Genomic DNA, 15,952 nt, shown 5'->3' on the forward strand with positions numbered 1-15,952 from the left:
GTAAAAAACTAGGTCACTAGGACAAATCAAAGAAAACCGTTGTGTATGCGATAGTGGCTGTATTTTCAGGCATATTAGTTTTCAACTGTCCGTCCGTTCGTTCGTTAGTTCGTTCGTCACAAGTTAACTGTTTGCATGAAGGCACTTAACTCGCAAACTACTGCACCCAGGACCTTCAAACTTTACATGCTGATAGTACTTATTGAGTACACTACCCCTACTGACTTTGGGGTTACCAGGTCAAAGGTCAAGGTTACAGGGGCTAAACGTTACCTTTTTGCATGAAGGCGCTTTACTCGCGAACCACTACACCTAGGACCTTCAAACCTCACATGCTGATAGTACTTATTGAGTTCACCACCCCTTCTGACTTTTGGGTCACCAGGTCAAAGGTCAAGGTCACAGGTTCCAACGTTAACTTTTTGCATGAAGGCACTTTACTCGCGAACCACTGCACCCAGAACCTTCAAACTTACCATGCTGATAGTACTTATCAAGTACACAACTCCTACTGACTTTGGGGTCACCAGGTCAAAGGTCAAGGTCACAGGGGCCAACGTTAACTTTTTGCATGAAGGCACTTTACTCGCGAACCACTGCACCCAGGACCTTCAAACTTCACATGCTGATGGTACTTATTGAGAACACCACCCCTACTGACTTTGGGGTCAAAGATCAAGGTGCTGCGGGGGCATTTGTCACCATTAGTGACAGCTCTTGCTCAACTGGGGTTCATGAAATTTGGTCAAAATAATTATCTTGATAAAATCTAGGTCAAGTTTGAATATAGGTCACCTTGGGAGAAAAGCTAGGTCACTAGGTCAAATCAAAGAAAAACCTTGTGTAAGCAACATGGACTGCATTTTTCTCCTTATCTTCATGAAATTTGATCAGAATATTTGTCTTGATGCAATCTAAGTCGGCTTAGAATATGGGTTATCTGGGGTCAAAAACTAGGCTACCTTGTCAATCAAAGAAAAACCTTTTGTACGCAATAGGGGCTGCATTTTACACAGGATATTCATAAAATTTAGTCGGAATGGCTGCCTTTATGAAATCTAGGTCAAGTTTCAATATGGGTAATATGTGGTCAAAAACTAGGTCGCAAGGTCAAATGATGACTTCTAGTTCAGGCTTGAATCTGGATCATGTTGGGTCAAAAACTAGGTCATCCAGTCAGATCAAAGGAAAAGCTTGATAACACTTTAGAGGTCACGTTTATGACCATATCTTCATGAAATTTGGTCAACATGTTTATATTGATGTTTAAAGTCTTGATAGATTTCGAATGTGGGTCACGTGGGGCAAAAAACTAGGTTACTAGGTCAAATCAAAGGAAGTTTGTATACACTCTAGAGGTCACTATTTTTGCTCAGTTCTGTCTGAACCTTTTTCACGCAATATTATAATGGAAGTCTAGGGGGAGTTGGGGTGGGGGTGGGGGGGGGGGGGGGGAGCGGGAGAAGCTAGATGCATGTAATATTATATAGACAAGGACACCAAATGTTTGTGTTGTAAAGGTCTAAGCAGGCTGCCACATTTTCATGCAATTTAGTAGGATGCACGCAGGGCACGTCTCTGACTAAAGCTGACAGTGATGGTAATGTCTTAAGCAAGGCACATTTTTGTCTAAAGCTGACAGTGATGGTAATGTCTCAAGCAGGGCACGTCTTTGTCTAAAGCTGACAGTGATGGTAATGTCTCAAGCAAGGCACGTCTCTGTCTAAAGCTGACAGTAATGGTAATGTCTCAAGCACGGCACGTCTCTGTCTAAAGCTGACAGTGATGGTATTGTCTCAAGCAAGGCAAGTCTCTGTCTAAAGCGTCTAAAGCTGACAGTAATGGTAATGTCTCAAGCAAGACACGTCTCTGTCTAAAGCTGACAGTAATGGTAATGTCTCAAGCACGGCACGTCTCTGTCTAAAGCTGACAGTGATGGTATTGTCTCAAGCAAGGCAAGTCTCTGTCTAAAGCGTCTAAAGCTGACAGTAATGGTAATGTCTCAAGCAAGACACATTTTTGTCTAAAGCTGACAGTAATGGTAATGTCTCAAGCAATACACATTTCTGTCAAAAGGTGGTAATAGTTGTAACTTCTTACGCAGCGCATGTGTTCGTCTAAAGCTGATAATAATGGATCTCTCGAGAGGCTGTATTACAATGTCCTTTTATCAGGTTTGATGGTGACAATAATTTTGACTAAAAGTGTTTCAATAGTTACTATATCTAATATCTTTCGCAATTTGATCTATTTAGTAACAATTCACGGAACAGCAGGAAAAAGGGGGACGACACCATATGATATGGTGCTAAAACCTAAAAGTTCTAATTGACCTTTACCTTTAATTAGTGAATTGGTTTTTTGTTTCGTCTTTTAGAAATGTCAAATATATATATACATAGGTTTATGTCCTGTCTGACAAAAACCTTAATAAAAAGTCTTAAAATGTTATTCTCTATCTTGAACATATTATGTTATTTAGATACAACGTGAAAATGTATTTATTTTGCAAAATTCAGATAAAAATGCCAACACTTTCACTGACTGGATCAGTTCTAACCAGAAGGAATATCATACTCAATTAAAATTAATTAAATTATCTAGATTGCATGAAAGTATTTTTTATTCTTTGCATTTAATTATTTTCCTATCCAGGGGAGTAGGGGTGGGTTTGGGGCGGAGGGCTCTATGACCGATTGGTTAAGTTGGGACTAAAATCACTTGCCCCTCACCTCTGTGTCGCCATCCTTGGTATCAAATGACGCGTCTTTAACCATTGCCAAATGATACTGGCCATGACAACTGACATTCGAAATTCGATGAGAAATCGATAACTTTCTTAACCCTGTCAATTTTCATTCTATGAAACAACTACTTGTGAATAGCTACCCGCTCAGTATATTCTACAGGCTTGCGGAGCCGAATACCAGAATGAACAGACTTTTCACTATGAGACGGTATTGAGGCAAAAATTGCAGCTTGTTTCCTTGCACAGAGCCTCTGACAATTGAATTCAAAAACAAAAAAGGGATAGAAATAAGAATAAGACCTATTAATACCGGCTTCAAACAATTTGAACGAAAGGTATTTTAAATGTATATATTTTGAAACCATAGTAATGGTATAACTGTACAAACTCGTAACAAGAAGATTCTGACTATCATCTGTGACTGTGATGTATAATGGAGTTATACTTATAGAATAATGTAGCTGACCAGCGTTGTTATATACTTCTATACACCCGGAAGATGAATCAGCTCTATCACCACAACACACATAAAGTTTATCATCGACATAAACCATTCCTCTACAATCGTAACCTGTACTGAATGACCTCGTTAATCTCAGTTCCTTTCTTACAGATATGTTCTGAACTTTCTTAGCAATACACAGAGACACAGCTACCTCATCAGAACCAACATTACATATACTATACGGACATTTGGGCAGCAATAGCGAATCAAGAAGTTTATATGACTGCTCTAGTCTCTTCAGCTTTTTGTTGTTATATCAGCAATAAGGATATTTCCTTCTGGTAACTGGCAGATGTCGTATACATTACATACACTAGAATCAGATTTCTCCTTGACATCGAATTTACCATACAACTGTGTTTTGTATTTAGGATGCGGATCACGATTATCTGAAGAAATCTGCGAGGATGACGTCGATGCACGTGACTTGTTCACTTGCGTCTATATGGCTACTGATGAATATTGACTTGCGTTCAAAGGGATATATCTGTAAAGGTGCCCAATACTTTAATTTGGTGTGTCCTGTGTAGCGGAAATTTGTTATGATTTCTAACACAAGAATTACACATGTAACTAAACATTCTTCACAATATCTGACAGTTTCCACGTGCTTTCCATCTTCTTCACATAACGAACACGGAAAGTCATAAAATGGTCCATGCTCGCCCTCTAATGTTCTAGATAAATCACTACCTGTGGCCATCTTGAAAGTCGTCGTAAATTCCCGTTTGTTAAGATATTAAATTTGTTTAAATATCAAAATATGCGGAATACGCTTACATCAAGTTGGGTTAAAAAAATAAAAGCTATTTTGTAGTTTTTGTATCCCTGATATGTTACACTTTTATAAAATCAAATAACAATTAAATATCTTGTTTAAACTTTGAAAAACAGATTTTATATTCACAACGTTAACTTCCTTCTTCTTGACCTAGTACCCGCTTTATGCTCTTTGAAGCGTGATCAATTTTATCGCGCGGGTCGTCGCCACTGGCGCCAGGCCAGAAAGAAAATGCCTCTGTACATGTTATACCCTACCCCTAGGTATTCTATAAGAACCATGGTCATGAACGGGAAAATATACTAACCCGTTTCAATCCCGCATTTCATACCTAAAGCACGCAGTTCGGTAAATGTGTACTATGGATATCAAACAAGTGGTAATTTATCGTCATTTGTACCGGTCACATTTCTTGAATACTTCTTATCTTACATAAACAACGCGTAGTTTATAGTTTTTCAACGTTACACAAAAAACTTGCTTTACCTTCCCTGGTGAAGTTCCGTTCTAGATTACAAAACCTTTCTGATTGGCTGTTGTGAAAATGTATGTCAGTCGTCATTTTACTACACTACTCCGCTGATATTTGAAAATGCAGCATAAATGTGCAAAATGAATAAAATAAACAGAACAGATGTACACCAATGATTTCAGCTTAAAAATCATATACAAGATGAATTTCATTCATCATTTTGAGTTTTAGTGTAAAATTGTGATTTTTTTTTTAATTCTGTTTTTGTTTGTTTACGTTTCGCCAAACATGTGCACACTGCTGTGACCTCTAGACCGGATGTTCATGAGGGAAGGTCACGCAAGTTTTTTCTGTAACGTTGACGAAAGCATAAAATATGTTGATAATCTCAGCAATATGGAATATTGAGACAATGTGACTGGTGCACGTTGGAAGATAAATTGTCGCTTGTTCAGTATACTAGGTACCCATTCACCGAACTGCGCGTTTAAGTCGAGAAATGTACGATTGAAACGGGTTAGTATATTTTCCCGTTCATGACCATGGTTCTTATAGAATACCTAGGGGTAGGGTATAACATGTACAGAGACATTTTCTTTCTGGTCTGGCGCCAGTGGTCGTCGCATGCTTTTAAGACGCTTCTAAAACTAAGTCTTACAAATCCCATATACTATTCGGATGTAGTTTATAAACTACGGATAATAAAACTTATTTCTTATCTTAATGAAACCACAGGCGAATCCATGATTTGGCGTAGGGGTGATTTTTTTTAAATGTCAGGTTGTCATCTGTGATTTGAACAGATGAAATTATACAACTGTTCTATTGTTCTCTGCGGGTTAATAACCAAAATTAAAGGATATCGAAAATGGTGAATTGTTAACATTTTGTCTGCCTAACTGGTAGAGCGGTTATTCTTTATTTTTGCTTATTAATTTTTCTCTCATATTTTACGGCTTTATGTGGAATCTAGGCTTTTTTCCTAATTTTAATCATGCATACATGTAAGATGCATTTAATAACAATAACAAGAAACGTTAATAAAATTACGCACGATTTTCTTGAAAATCAGTTTATTAACCACTGATTATTTCATTAGGTAATCATAATCAATCATGATAAAATCATTGTAAAAAGTATTTTATTGAAACGTATCTATGTGTTTAATAGATGCTATTTCATCACTTTTTTCACGTGCTCAGGTCTCGGCCAGAACAGCTAGACCTCTGCACGAGACATCTTTTGTTCAAAGAGGTCTTTCAGAAAAATATAGACCTCTGTCTAACAAAGGAAGAGGTATGTAATGCAGTGGATCGTCGCGAAACCACGCCCCGCCAGGTCGATTAAAATGGAGTATACAAACTTGCATTTACAAGACCAATATATTCGTATCTTTTGTACATTTGAATGCTGTCAAATACTAAGACCTTTATCCTATATTTTGTTTGTTGTTTTTGTAGTTAGGAACATGAAATTAGTGAATAATTGATTTACTCACGACATAGAGTGAGTAATCTTATGTAATTACTGTTTGTATCATTTGTATAATTTCCGTTTTGCCAAAAAAATAAAATACACACCAAACTCACTCGCTGTTTATTCGACTTGCTTTTTATCCGCCATTCTGTACATGTAACTATCTGTGTCGTCTGCAGTTTATCAGTTATGAACAGAATTATTTGGTAATTTCTCGACTACATGTAGTATCATGTAGTATCAAAACATGTAACCTTTAACCTGCTGGCGGCAAGTCAGTCTACCTTTGCAACAGCCTGCACATGGTCTGCACTGTTCGCTTTACAGTCAATAATTTTTCAGTGAACTCCTCTTCGAATATTAAATAGTACTGCGAACAAACCAGTTTAGCAGGTTAAAAGTTGAAAAGGAATTTGCGTTCAGAATAGGTACATTATACATAATGGTATATAAAGAGACGTGTAGATCTAAGTTTGCGTCAAAACGTTGTTTTCGTGTCAGAAGAAGAGCTGACCAGTTATTTTCATTCCCTTAAAGTAATTTATATTGATGCACTAGTGGACATGATAAAATAAACACGGAGTACATTATAATATAAAGGACCAAAGAGTATTGACAAAATACAAATGGCTAGGAGCGCATATACGGTAGCAGAAAGTGCATGTACTACAAATATAATATAACTACTTAACATTTCATGTTTACAAAAATGCAACATCACTTTGCTACAAGATATTCTGTAGAACTGATTTAACTTTGTTCATAGTTGATTTTCGTTACGTAATGCCTCACTGGCAACTGCATTAAATTTTGATTATGATATTTGGTTAAATACTGCTCAAAATGCGACACAGATGGACAAAAGCTTATCTTTTTGTACTGCAATTTTGTAAAAAAAAATGGTCGTCATCAATTAATTCCATAGGAGTATTCAACGTGCAGAATTGTGGCAATGTATTTTGACTTAGCTGTGCTTTGAGCACATGATATCAGTTGGATATTTAGTCCTTGCTATTTTTTACCATAGGTCAGTGTTGTAATTAGGCCGGTGCGCATGTTTCTTGTCTTTCGAAAAGTGTGCTCCAAAAACGGGTCATGTAGACAATTATTTCAAAACAATAAAAATCAGAAACAGCGGTATAAGCACGAAGTTAGTGCTATATCTACTTTTAGCACTGTGTGATTTTATGTCGTGAACATATCTTTTGTATTCATCCAGGCAGACATCGAAGCCATCATATTCATTCCGAACTGCTTTTAGTTGCTGTGTTCTCGTCAGATTTCCAATCTTAACAAATTCATCCAGTGACAGAGTTATTTTTGGACAGTTAGCAAGTCTGCTAGGGTCAAAGGCTCGGCACCGATACTTATGATACACAGTAATAAGCGATTCGGTTATATTCGTATATTCGTCTTGTGACCAAATATATCTAGCCGTAAATGTAATATTCTGCGCTAAGGAAGCCGGATGTTGACCATTTTCCAACCATTCTGCACGCGACAGTAAATATTTCCGTTCACAATACGGTGTTGTTGTAAATACAAACTGGAGATAGAACTTTAAGTGTGAATATGTTTTATACTGCATGGTGGGGTTCAGGTTGTATCTGACATTAACACTGCACCGCCGACATTTTCGAAATCCCAGTTTTGATTGAAATGTGGATAAGGCATCCAAGAATTCGCTTATGTCTACATGGTTCCACTGCTGACGGTTCCACGGCTGCTTTGGGACAAGTTCAAAGTTGAAAGCATAGTTCATTTTACCTTTCTGTGCTATGGAAATGCATTTACCCTCTGAGGCAACATCAAACATTTGGCAACGTATTTCTCTGCATGTGTCCTGTAATGTGTAATAGAAAACAAATTCAAATGTATTTAGGTTACTATTTACTTACTATAAAACGGAGTTTTGTTATGTGACGTCATAATACAGTCAAACTTCATTAACTCGAACTCGGATAATTCGTACACCACCCTTCTTTCTAACTCGTCGTCAGGTCCCGGAAAAATCCCTGTATAATGAATTGTGTTCAATAACTCGAACAACCGATCACTCGAACAAATTTTGCTGGTCCCGTCGAGATCGAGTTAACGTTATAGAAATACAAACCATGCAGAAAAGTAACCACACTTTTTACATATGCAATTTATCGATCTTTATATTCCAGTGTTTGCTTTGTGTTTGTTGTGGGCGTAGGGAGAGGATGATGGACGTGGTAGTGGCGTTGGTGTAATTTACTGACCGAGATTAATTATAGGTTAACACGCATACGTCGAGATAGTATGGCAGAGTCCTGGTGCCAGCAGAGAGATTTAAATTTGTATTATGTACGACTTACTATCTCCTACATAGAATAGAAAAAGTGGAAATTTCACATGTCGCTCAACTCGACAAAAACGAAAATGTTACAGGCTCGGTTTGATTGAGCCTGTTCATGGACGGTAGTGGAAATGCATGCTACCATCCACGCCCTATAGGACATAGTATCGCATACATTGGACATACTGTCTCCTACGTAGGTCATACTATCTACTACGTAGGACCTAGTATCACCTACGTAGAACTTAATATCTCCTAAGTCATACGTAGGGGTTAGTAAGTCCTACGTAGGGGTTACTAAGTCCTACGTTGGAGTTACTAAGTCCTACGTAGAAGACAGTAAGTACTATGTAGGAGATGCTATTTCCTACGTAGGAGTTAGGAAGTCCTACATAGGAGATACTAAGTCCTACGTACGAGATACTTAAATCCTACGTAGGAGATAGTAAGTCTAACATAGGAGATATTATTGTCCTACGTAGGAGATACTTAGTCCTACGTAAGACAAATTGAAATCTCTCTGCTGGCACCAGGACGCTGCCATAAGATAGTAAATATACCAAGGACGGAATCAGATTCCTATAGAGAGAATTCAATGTAAACACGTTTATTACCCACAAACGTCACACAAAAAATATAGGAGTCTTTCAAAAAGCTTCTTTTCGTTGTTGTTTTTCTGAAAATCGAGACAATCCCCGTTTTCTGTGTTTATTGAATGCTCACTACAGGACTCACTGACACTTTTCCCAATAATGGTTCTCTGATGTTCGCCGAGAAAAAGATCTTGATTCTTTATAAATATAAATTTCATCTTAGGAGTCAGCCAATAAAATGCTAGTTTGGCATTGAAATGAAAGCTATGATGTGAATGGTCGAAAATAATATTGAAACAACAAGAAATTACATCCAAAGAAATCTCATATTTCACTTCTATCTGACGTCAGTTTTCCATCCAGGACCTTTCACGCCAGATAGGATGTAACAACACAGTAGTCAAAAATGTAGTTCCATATGGTTGCTGAAATATGGTATAATGAGTCATATAAGGATGTGACAGTTACATTTCGGCTTAGTTTTATAGCTTATTGAATTGTGAAGAGGTCTAGATCACTCTCATTGATAATTAACAGGTTTTTGTTTTATTCATTGAAAAAATGTCTACATACGCGTAATTGCTCAACGGTCATTTTCATAGAGTTTTATTTTTAAGAACAGGTCAGTTTTATTATGTGTAACATAACATCTCAATACTTGTTTTATTTTGGTAAGAAAACATCTATACTAAATGGCTATATATGTTTTTATGCTCCCTGTAGGGGAAGCATGTAGTTGCCGCTTCGTCCGTCCGTCCCGCATTTCTTGTCCGGAATATTTCTCAGCAACCACTGGTTGGAATTTAGCGAAACTTCATAGGAAGCTTTACTATCAAGAGGAGATGCGCATATTATCTTCGTATTTCGGTCGGATGATTTTTCACAGAGTTATTGCCCTTTGATTATTCAACAGTAGTATACTATATTACAATTCTTGTCTGGAGTATTTCTCAGCAACCACTGGTTGGAATGTAGCCATACCTGAAAGGAAGCTTAACTGTCAAAAGGATATGTGCATATTATCTTTATGTCCCGGTCGGGTGATTTTTTCACCCAGTTATTGCCCTTTGATTATTCAACAATAGTGTACTGTAGTACAATTCTTGTTCGGAGTATTTCTCAGCAACCACTAGTTGGAATTTAGTAAAACTTCACAGGAAGCTTCACTATTAAGAGGAGATGCGCATATTATCTTTATGTTCCGGTCGGATGATTTTTCATTGAGTTATTGCCCTTTGCTAATTATACAGTAGTATACTATAGTACAATTCTTGTCCGAAGTATTTCTCAGCAACCACTAGTTTGAATTTAGTGAAACTTCATACGAAGCTTCACTATCAAGAGAAGATGCGCATATTGTCTTCATCTTCCGGTTGGATGGTTTTTCACAGAGTTATTGTCCTTTCATTATTCAACAGTAGTATACTATAGTACAGTTCTTGTGCGGAGTTTTTCTCTGCAACCACTTGTCGGAATTTAGCAAATCTTCATAGGAAGCTACACTATCAAAAGGGGGAGAGAAAAGATTTGCGATGTTATGAATTAATATTATAAAGGTAAAGGTCAAGACATACGAGATGTCCAAAGCCAGCAAGTGCTTCATAAGCGCCCGGCATGGAATCTAGTTATTTCTGCGCCATGAAAAACGTCGCAGATTTCATGCGTCTGATTGGTTACTTTATCTCTAGTTCATTCAATAAGGTGCATCCGCAGCTCATTCTCTTGTCACCTTTACTGTAATACCGGGAGCAGGGAATACTTAAATTGAAATTTCTGCAACTACCAGTGCGAAATAAAACCCCGTAAAATATAATTTTGAGAAAAGTCTGCGAAAAGCACAGCAAATGTCTTATATACAAAGCACTTTATCGTATGCTATTTTGAGCGTTTAAACAAAATCGAGTATAATATCGTTTTCAGGAGACTACTTCTGGGGCAAAAAAACATGACCCGACAGGTAAGACGTATTCAATATTATCTTCAAATAACTGATGTAAAGAGGACAGACGTAAACAAGGGTAATGAGAATAATGTCTCATAGCCGCTAACTTTTTCACAATTGAATCCACATGGATGGATGACCGTTACCAATTTAGCTGACTGTCGACACCAGTCCTGGTTAGTATTTAGAGCCAATAGTCTGACCCGTAGGAAATGCGATTCAAACATTTATTTATTTTTACACAACAATGAAAAAAGAAATTTCATATGGTTCATTTTTAGGATCAATATCAACCAAATAAAGCTGTTTTGACATTTTCATTGACATATAAGTGTCATGATTCCAGACACGTTAGATTTTGTATCATGCCCACACGTAGAAAATACTTACAAACAGTTCGTCGTAGAAAGTAGGACCGGTACACTGATGTCCTTTTTCTTCCTCTTCCTCTTCCGGTGATATCTTGCCCATGCGCAGAAGCGACAAGTCTAGTAATAGGGTAATACTTTGTAAAACCTTATCAGGATTTTCTGTGTCACATTTGGCAGCTTTTTGTTCATTGCATAAATAACAATAAACATTGGCATATTGCCACTTATATCCGTGGAAAACGGACAGCGCACCTAGAAAATAAGCGTTAATATTATAGCTAAAATAACTGTACGAAACATTTGCCCAGACAAACCTCCAATAGTTATTCCTAGTTTTTTTCCGCAAAATGAAAATTCTTTAATTTGTAAGTCTGTTACAGCACTATTGAAATCTGTAAAAGTAGGTAATTTATGAGATATTAAGCTGAAGATGGGTCTGATGGGAATGGAAAGAAAGTTTAAAATTGTCAACATCCCCAGCTTTTATTATATTTGACTGGCTTATCACAGTAGGTTGTCCCCCTTGAAAATTATCCGATAATCAATATTGGTTTCCCTATTCATATTACGTTGAGCAATAGATTATATAGGAAATTTATTTTTAATGATTAATTTCAAATATGTCTTTTGGTTTGTGAATATTTTACCAGATATGACAGTAAACTTTAATTTCTCCTCTTCAATTTAATGTGAAAATATTTATTCTAACTGAACATCTTCTTGCTTCCAATTTTGTTTTAAAAGTATCACCGTCGCTTATATTGAACATATAGTGAAAAACAGTGAACTTTTCAATTTCTTTTACTTTAGAGGTAAATAAGTCATATTTTCCAAAGCATGACAATTCATTATCACATATGTAGGTATTCTTGACTTTATAAACTATACAATAATATAATTTTAAGTGTAATAAGGTAAAATCTTCTTGCTTCCATTTTACTTCAAAGTGTACCAAGAAATAAAAAAAAAACTTGACTGTGGAGTTCTGATTAACTTACACCGTGTTAATTTAAGGAACTGCATATACCAACAACTGACGTACGATTCAATATAGTCTTTTGAAATAATAACGTTCATAATTGTTAATAAGTCAAAAAAAACAAAAAAACAAAAACAGAATAGAACGGAGCTTTGATTTTTCACCAAACTGTTTATGATAACAATACGAATCAACATAAATTACATAATTTCCGACTGAAAGCTAAATATACCTTATTGAAACATTCGACGACAGGAGAAAAATTACTTCAAAGAATAATTTTCTAATGAAATAGTGTAATTTGCAAGTTAGGCGCTCATTGAAAGCTGGTGAGAGGGGGAGAGAATGTGCACATTTATTTAAACAAAAGACACAGCATGGTTTCCACGATGTGCAAAGAAAGGGTGAAATTAACAGACGCACAATATCATGTCTATTTTAGAAATGAAATCCAAGCTTTAAACAAAATTGGCATGCTTTCCATGAATTTGCACGGTAGGATTATCTCTTCAGTCCGACCTACATTTTTGTCACGGTTTTGTTCGTGGAAAGCATGAAAAACAGCCCTCTTTACAGCTAAAGACTTTAGTTTACACGATAAATTTGATTTAATGATTGAATTGTATGGTATGTACAAACACATATCTGATTGGCATATTTGATTTATATATAATCAAGTAACTTAGACACTATAAATAAGTAGACAGGATGAATCAGTGCTAGTTGTTTTTAAAAAAATGAGTTAGGATCTCTATGATAGACATACACCAATACTGATCAGAGAAAATCAAAAACTTGATTCATAATTCAATAGATTCTTTCTTTCTTTGATTTCTATGGAAAATCTTGGATCAAGACCTGTTAATAAAACATGTGTGTGCGTGTTTTAGTAACATGTATGTTTTTTAAGATTGTTTTGCTTGGGGTTTTCTTTGCCATTGCCTGTCAAATACAGTATTGCTAAGTTTATTACTTTATTTTATCATGTTTTAAAAGGTAAACTTCTAGATATGAAAGTTAAACAAAAGTACCGTTATATGGACAAGAACAATCAGTCAAAATGGGAATACATGTATCTTTACAAAAGTTTCGTTTTTCTCGAGGAAAATTATTATTTATACATGTGTTTGTGGGAAAGCTCGTTTATAAAATAATCCTCGGATTTCAATGTTTAGCCGTCATTTTCTGGAGGAATTCAAAGTTTCAAAAGAGAAGAAAAGAAATTTATTTGAATGTTTTCATTTTCTGTTACATGAAAACACGAATTTCGCAATATCATAAGCTTACATAATGTTTTTCTTACAGAAATGTGTTATATCTTTACATGAATAATACTTCTATATGAATCAATAAAACAACAAGATTTATATCAAAAACTGGCTACATATTTTGTTGCTTTCTATGGAGTAACATGCGAGTTTATTTCCGTGTATTACCTAAAGCAAAAAATTAGATCAATGCAAAATCCATGACAAAGAATTATTGATTTAGGTAATGAATGACACGGCTTTAGCTAATGTAAGCGAGGCAATCAAATTTGAAGGGAATTGCTTTAACACAGTCAATAATTAAGGGAGAGAATTCTTGCAAATTCTCGTTAAAAGCTGACCATGACTGGATTTCCATAGAATTTGATCGCATACTCATCAAATATCAACTGATCGATGATATTTTATATTTTTAAAGACCTTTTACAACTTTTACAATAAAGCTCTGTTGCCTAAAGCATCGGCATGCTTCTGACTAAAATGTTTAAGCTGTGCAAAACGAACTTTATGTATGATTTTATTATCTGGAATGTATGTCTTAGTTGAAAGAAAATAGGCCTACGGTTCTTTATTTTGTATTCATTTATAAACTCCATAAAATTCAAGTGGGACCTGAAATGTTTCCATATTGACGTTCAAATGTCATATGTGTGTGTGACGTCATTTATGATGTCAGTTTCATGCCTGCCATCATGTTTAAAGTTCTAGAGTGTGCATGCATCTAGTAAATAGATTTTTAGAGCTCAAGATTTGCATCGAAAAAATATGCACACGTTCTTACGCAGAATAGTGTTGCGCTCCTAAAGTCGCGCAGTATTTCCGCTGCAGGACTTGCATATTATCTCGATGCAAATCTGATTACCTATAAATAGATCTACCTTGATTTTTCCCGTTTGCTTTATAATTTTCCGAGATCAATGAAAAATTGCGCGAGTGCATTTCTAGAAATTGCAAAACTTTCTGCATAGACCTACTGAAGCATTTTAAACTTATAACACTGAATAAAATTCACAGCTATAAAGTCACCATGCATGTTCTTTTCTAGACTGTTTACCTACAAAAAGGTGTATTACAGAACAAGTATCACATTTACCGAGGTAGTTTTTATAGACAGGTTTTACTGCAAATTACTCACAAAGTGAAAAATTGAGCACTCTTCTTCTGCCTAAATTAGGTTTAAGATAGGCCCTCCCTAATTAATGTGCTGCCCAAACAATAATGAACGTGGAGTAAGAAGCATCCTGAACATATAACCGCATGTGACTAGATATTATGTGTAAACCATTTATCATAAACACACTTACTTTTGTCCTCCAAACATAATTCATTTAGTTCCTTATCAATACCAGACGAGCGGTTCTGTGACGTCATTTCCGGACAACTTGAAATCAGCATTCCTTCATGGGCACATGTCACGTGTTTCCAGCCCGTTATACTTGGTCTGTCAAACGATATTGTACATGATGTCATCAGTTTTTCGTTGATGTAGGACGCATTTAGCGAACGATGAGTATCAGATCTGGACAAAAATACGTCTCTGACACATTTTTCATCTACACCAACTGTCCACATAATTGGGTCTTCTTCACCGTGGCATAGAGCGCAGTGCCTGTTTTTGTAAACAATTTTGCCATTTTTAGAAGAGACGAATACGCCATCTTCAATACTTTCTGGAGTGCTCGTTTCACATTTATCTCTGGTACTATGATTGGTGAAACTTTCAGGACAGTGTGCTCGAACAAGGTATGGATTAAGCTGTGTCTTTCTTCCGTCGATTGACGATCTTTCCAGTCCGGCCAGTAAGCAGACTTGAGCTGTTACATTTTCGATTCGGTTTGTTCTATTGCCGTCACAGCACGTTCCTTTTTCCTGGCAAAAATCCTCGCATTCACAAGGACGGCAACACGAATTTGCCGGAAGGGTTTTATTTTCTTCGCTACATGACTGTTCGCCTCTGCATACTTCTTTCACTAAATGATTAAAGTCATTTGAAACGAAACTATTGACAGTTGCAATACACAAATAAAATGAGACACACAAGGTCGTCTTCATGCTTATTTCATTCGAAGTATTTTTACCGATGTTGGTAGCTCTGTTTGCACCGCTCCAAGGTTAAATACGCTGCAATGTTAAGAAATCTTTGTCTGCTAAATCAGTCACTCGGCCATACTGTAAAAACGATGCATAATTTATTGAAAAATATATTTCTATTTTTCATTTGATCTTGAAAAAATAAAGATTTAAATTTTGTAATGGCACGTCATACAAACAGCACATGTGTTTATTCGGCTGTTGTAATAAAGACAAATCATCTCCAGATGGTGAAATCATATTCCTTTATATGGGTTAAGGGCTTATATAAGGTTCCTACGTAAAACTAAGACCGCCGAAACAAGAAATGCACGGGTATTAAGATAAATGTCCCTCAAAGTATCAATGAAACACAAAAATATGTTTCGACAGTGTACTAGACGAAAATGCATGAAATTTTCT

At 36.1% G+C, this 15,952-nt stretch overlaps 1 protein-coding gene across 1 annotated transcript; it reads right to left on the bottom strand.

The window, feature by feature from the left end:
* Positions 1-5,232: 5,232 nt before the first annotated feature.
* LOC123547764 (uncharacterized) lies at positions 5,233-15,591 on the bottom strand. Its single transcript, XM_045335019.2, has 3 exons — positions 14,764-15,591; positions 11,232-11,464; positions 5,233-7,826 (listed from the first exon to the last, which is right to left on the bottom strand). The coding sequence occupies exons 1-3, from the start codon at positions 15,509-15,511 to the stop codon at positions 7,089-7,091; spliced, it is 1,719 nt and encodes a 572-aa protein (XP_045190954.2). The 5' UTR covers positions 15,512-15,591; the 3' UTR covers positions 5,233-7,088.
* Positions 15,592-15,952: the final 361 nt, after the last annotated feature.

The sequence above is a fragment of the Mercenaria mercenaria genome, chromosome 3, assembly GCF_021730395.1.
Source record: "Mercenaria mercenaria strain notata chromosome 3, MADL_Memer_1, whole genome shotgun sequence".
NCBI lineage: Eukaryota > Metazoa > Mollusca > Bivalvia > Venerida > Veneridae > Mercenaria > Mercenaria mercenaria.

Coding starts and splice junctions, on each gene's coding strand:
- LOC123547764 (XM_045335019.2), bottom strand. CDS start 15,511: ATGAAGACGACCTTGTGTGTCTCATTTTATTTGTGTATTGCAACTGTC. Junction 11,465..14,763: donor ATTATGTTTGGAGGACAAAA/GTAAGTGTGTTT, acceptor CTTATTTTCTAG/GTGCGCTGTCCGTTTTCCAC. Junction 7,827..11,231: donor CTTTCTACGACGAACTGTTT/GTAAGTATTTTC, acceptor TACACATTACAG/GACACATGCAGAGAAATACG.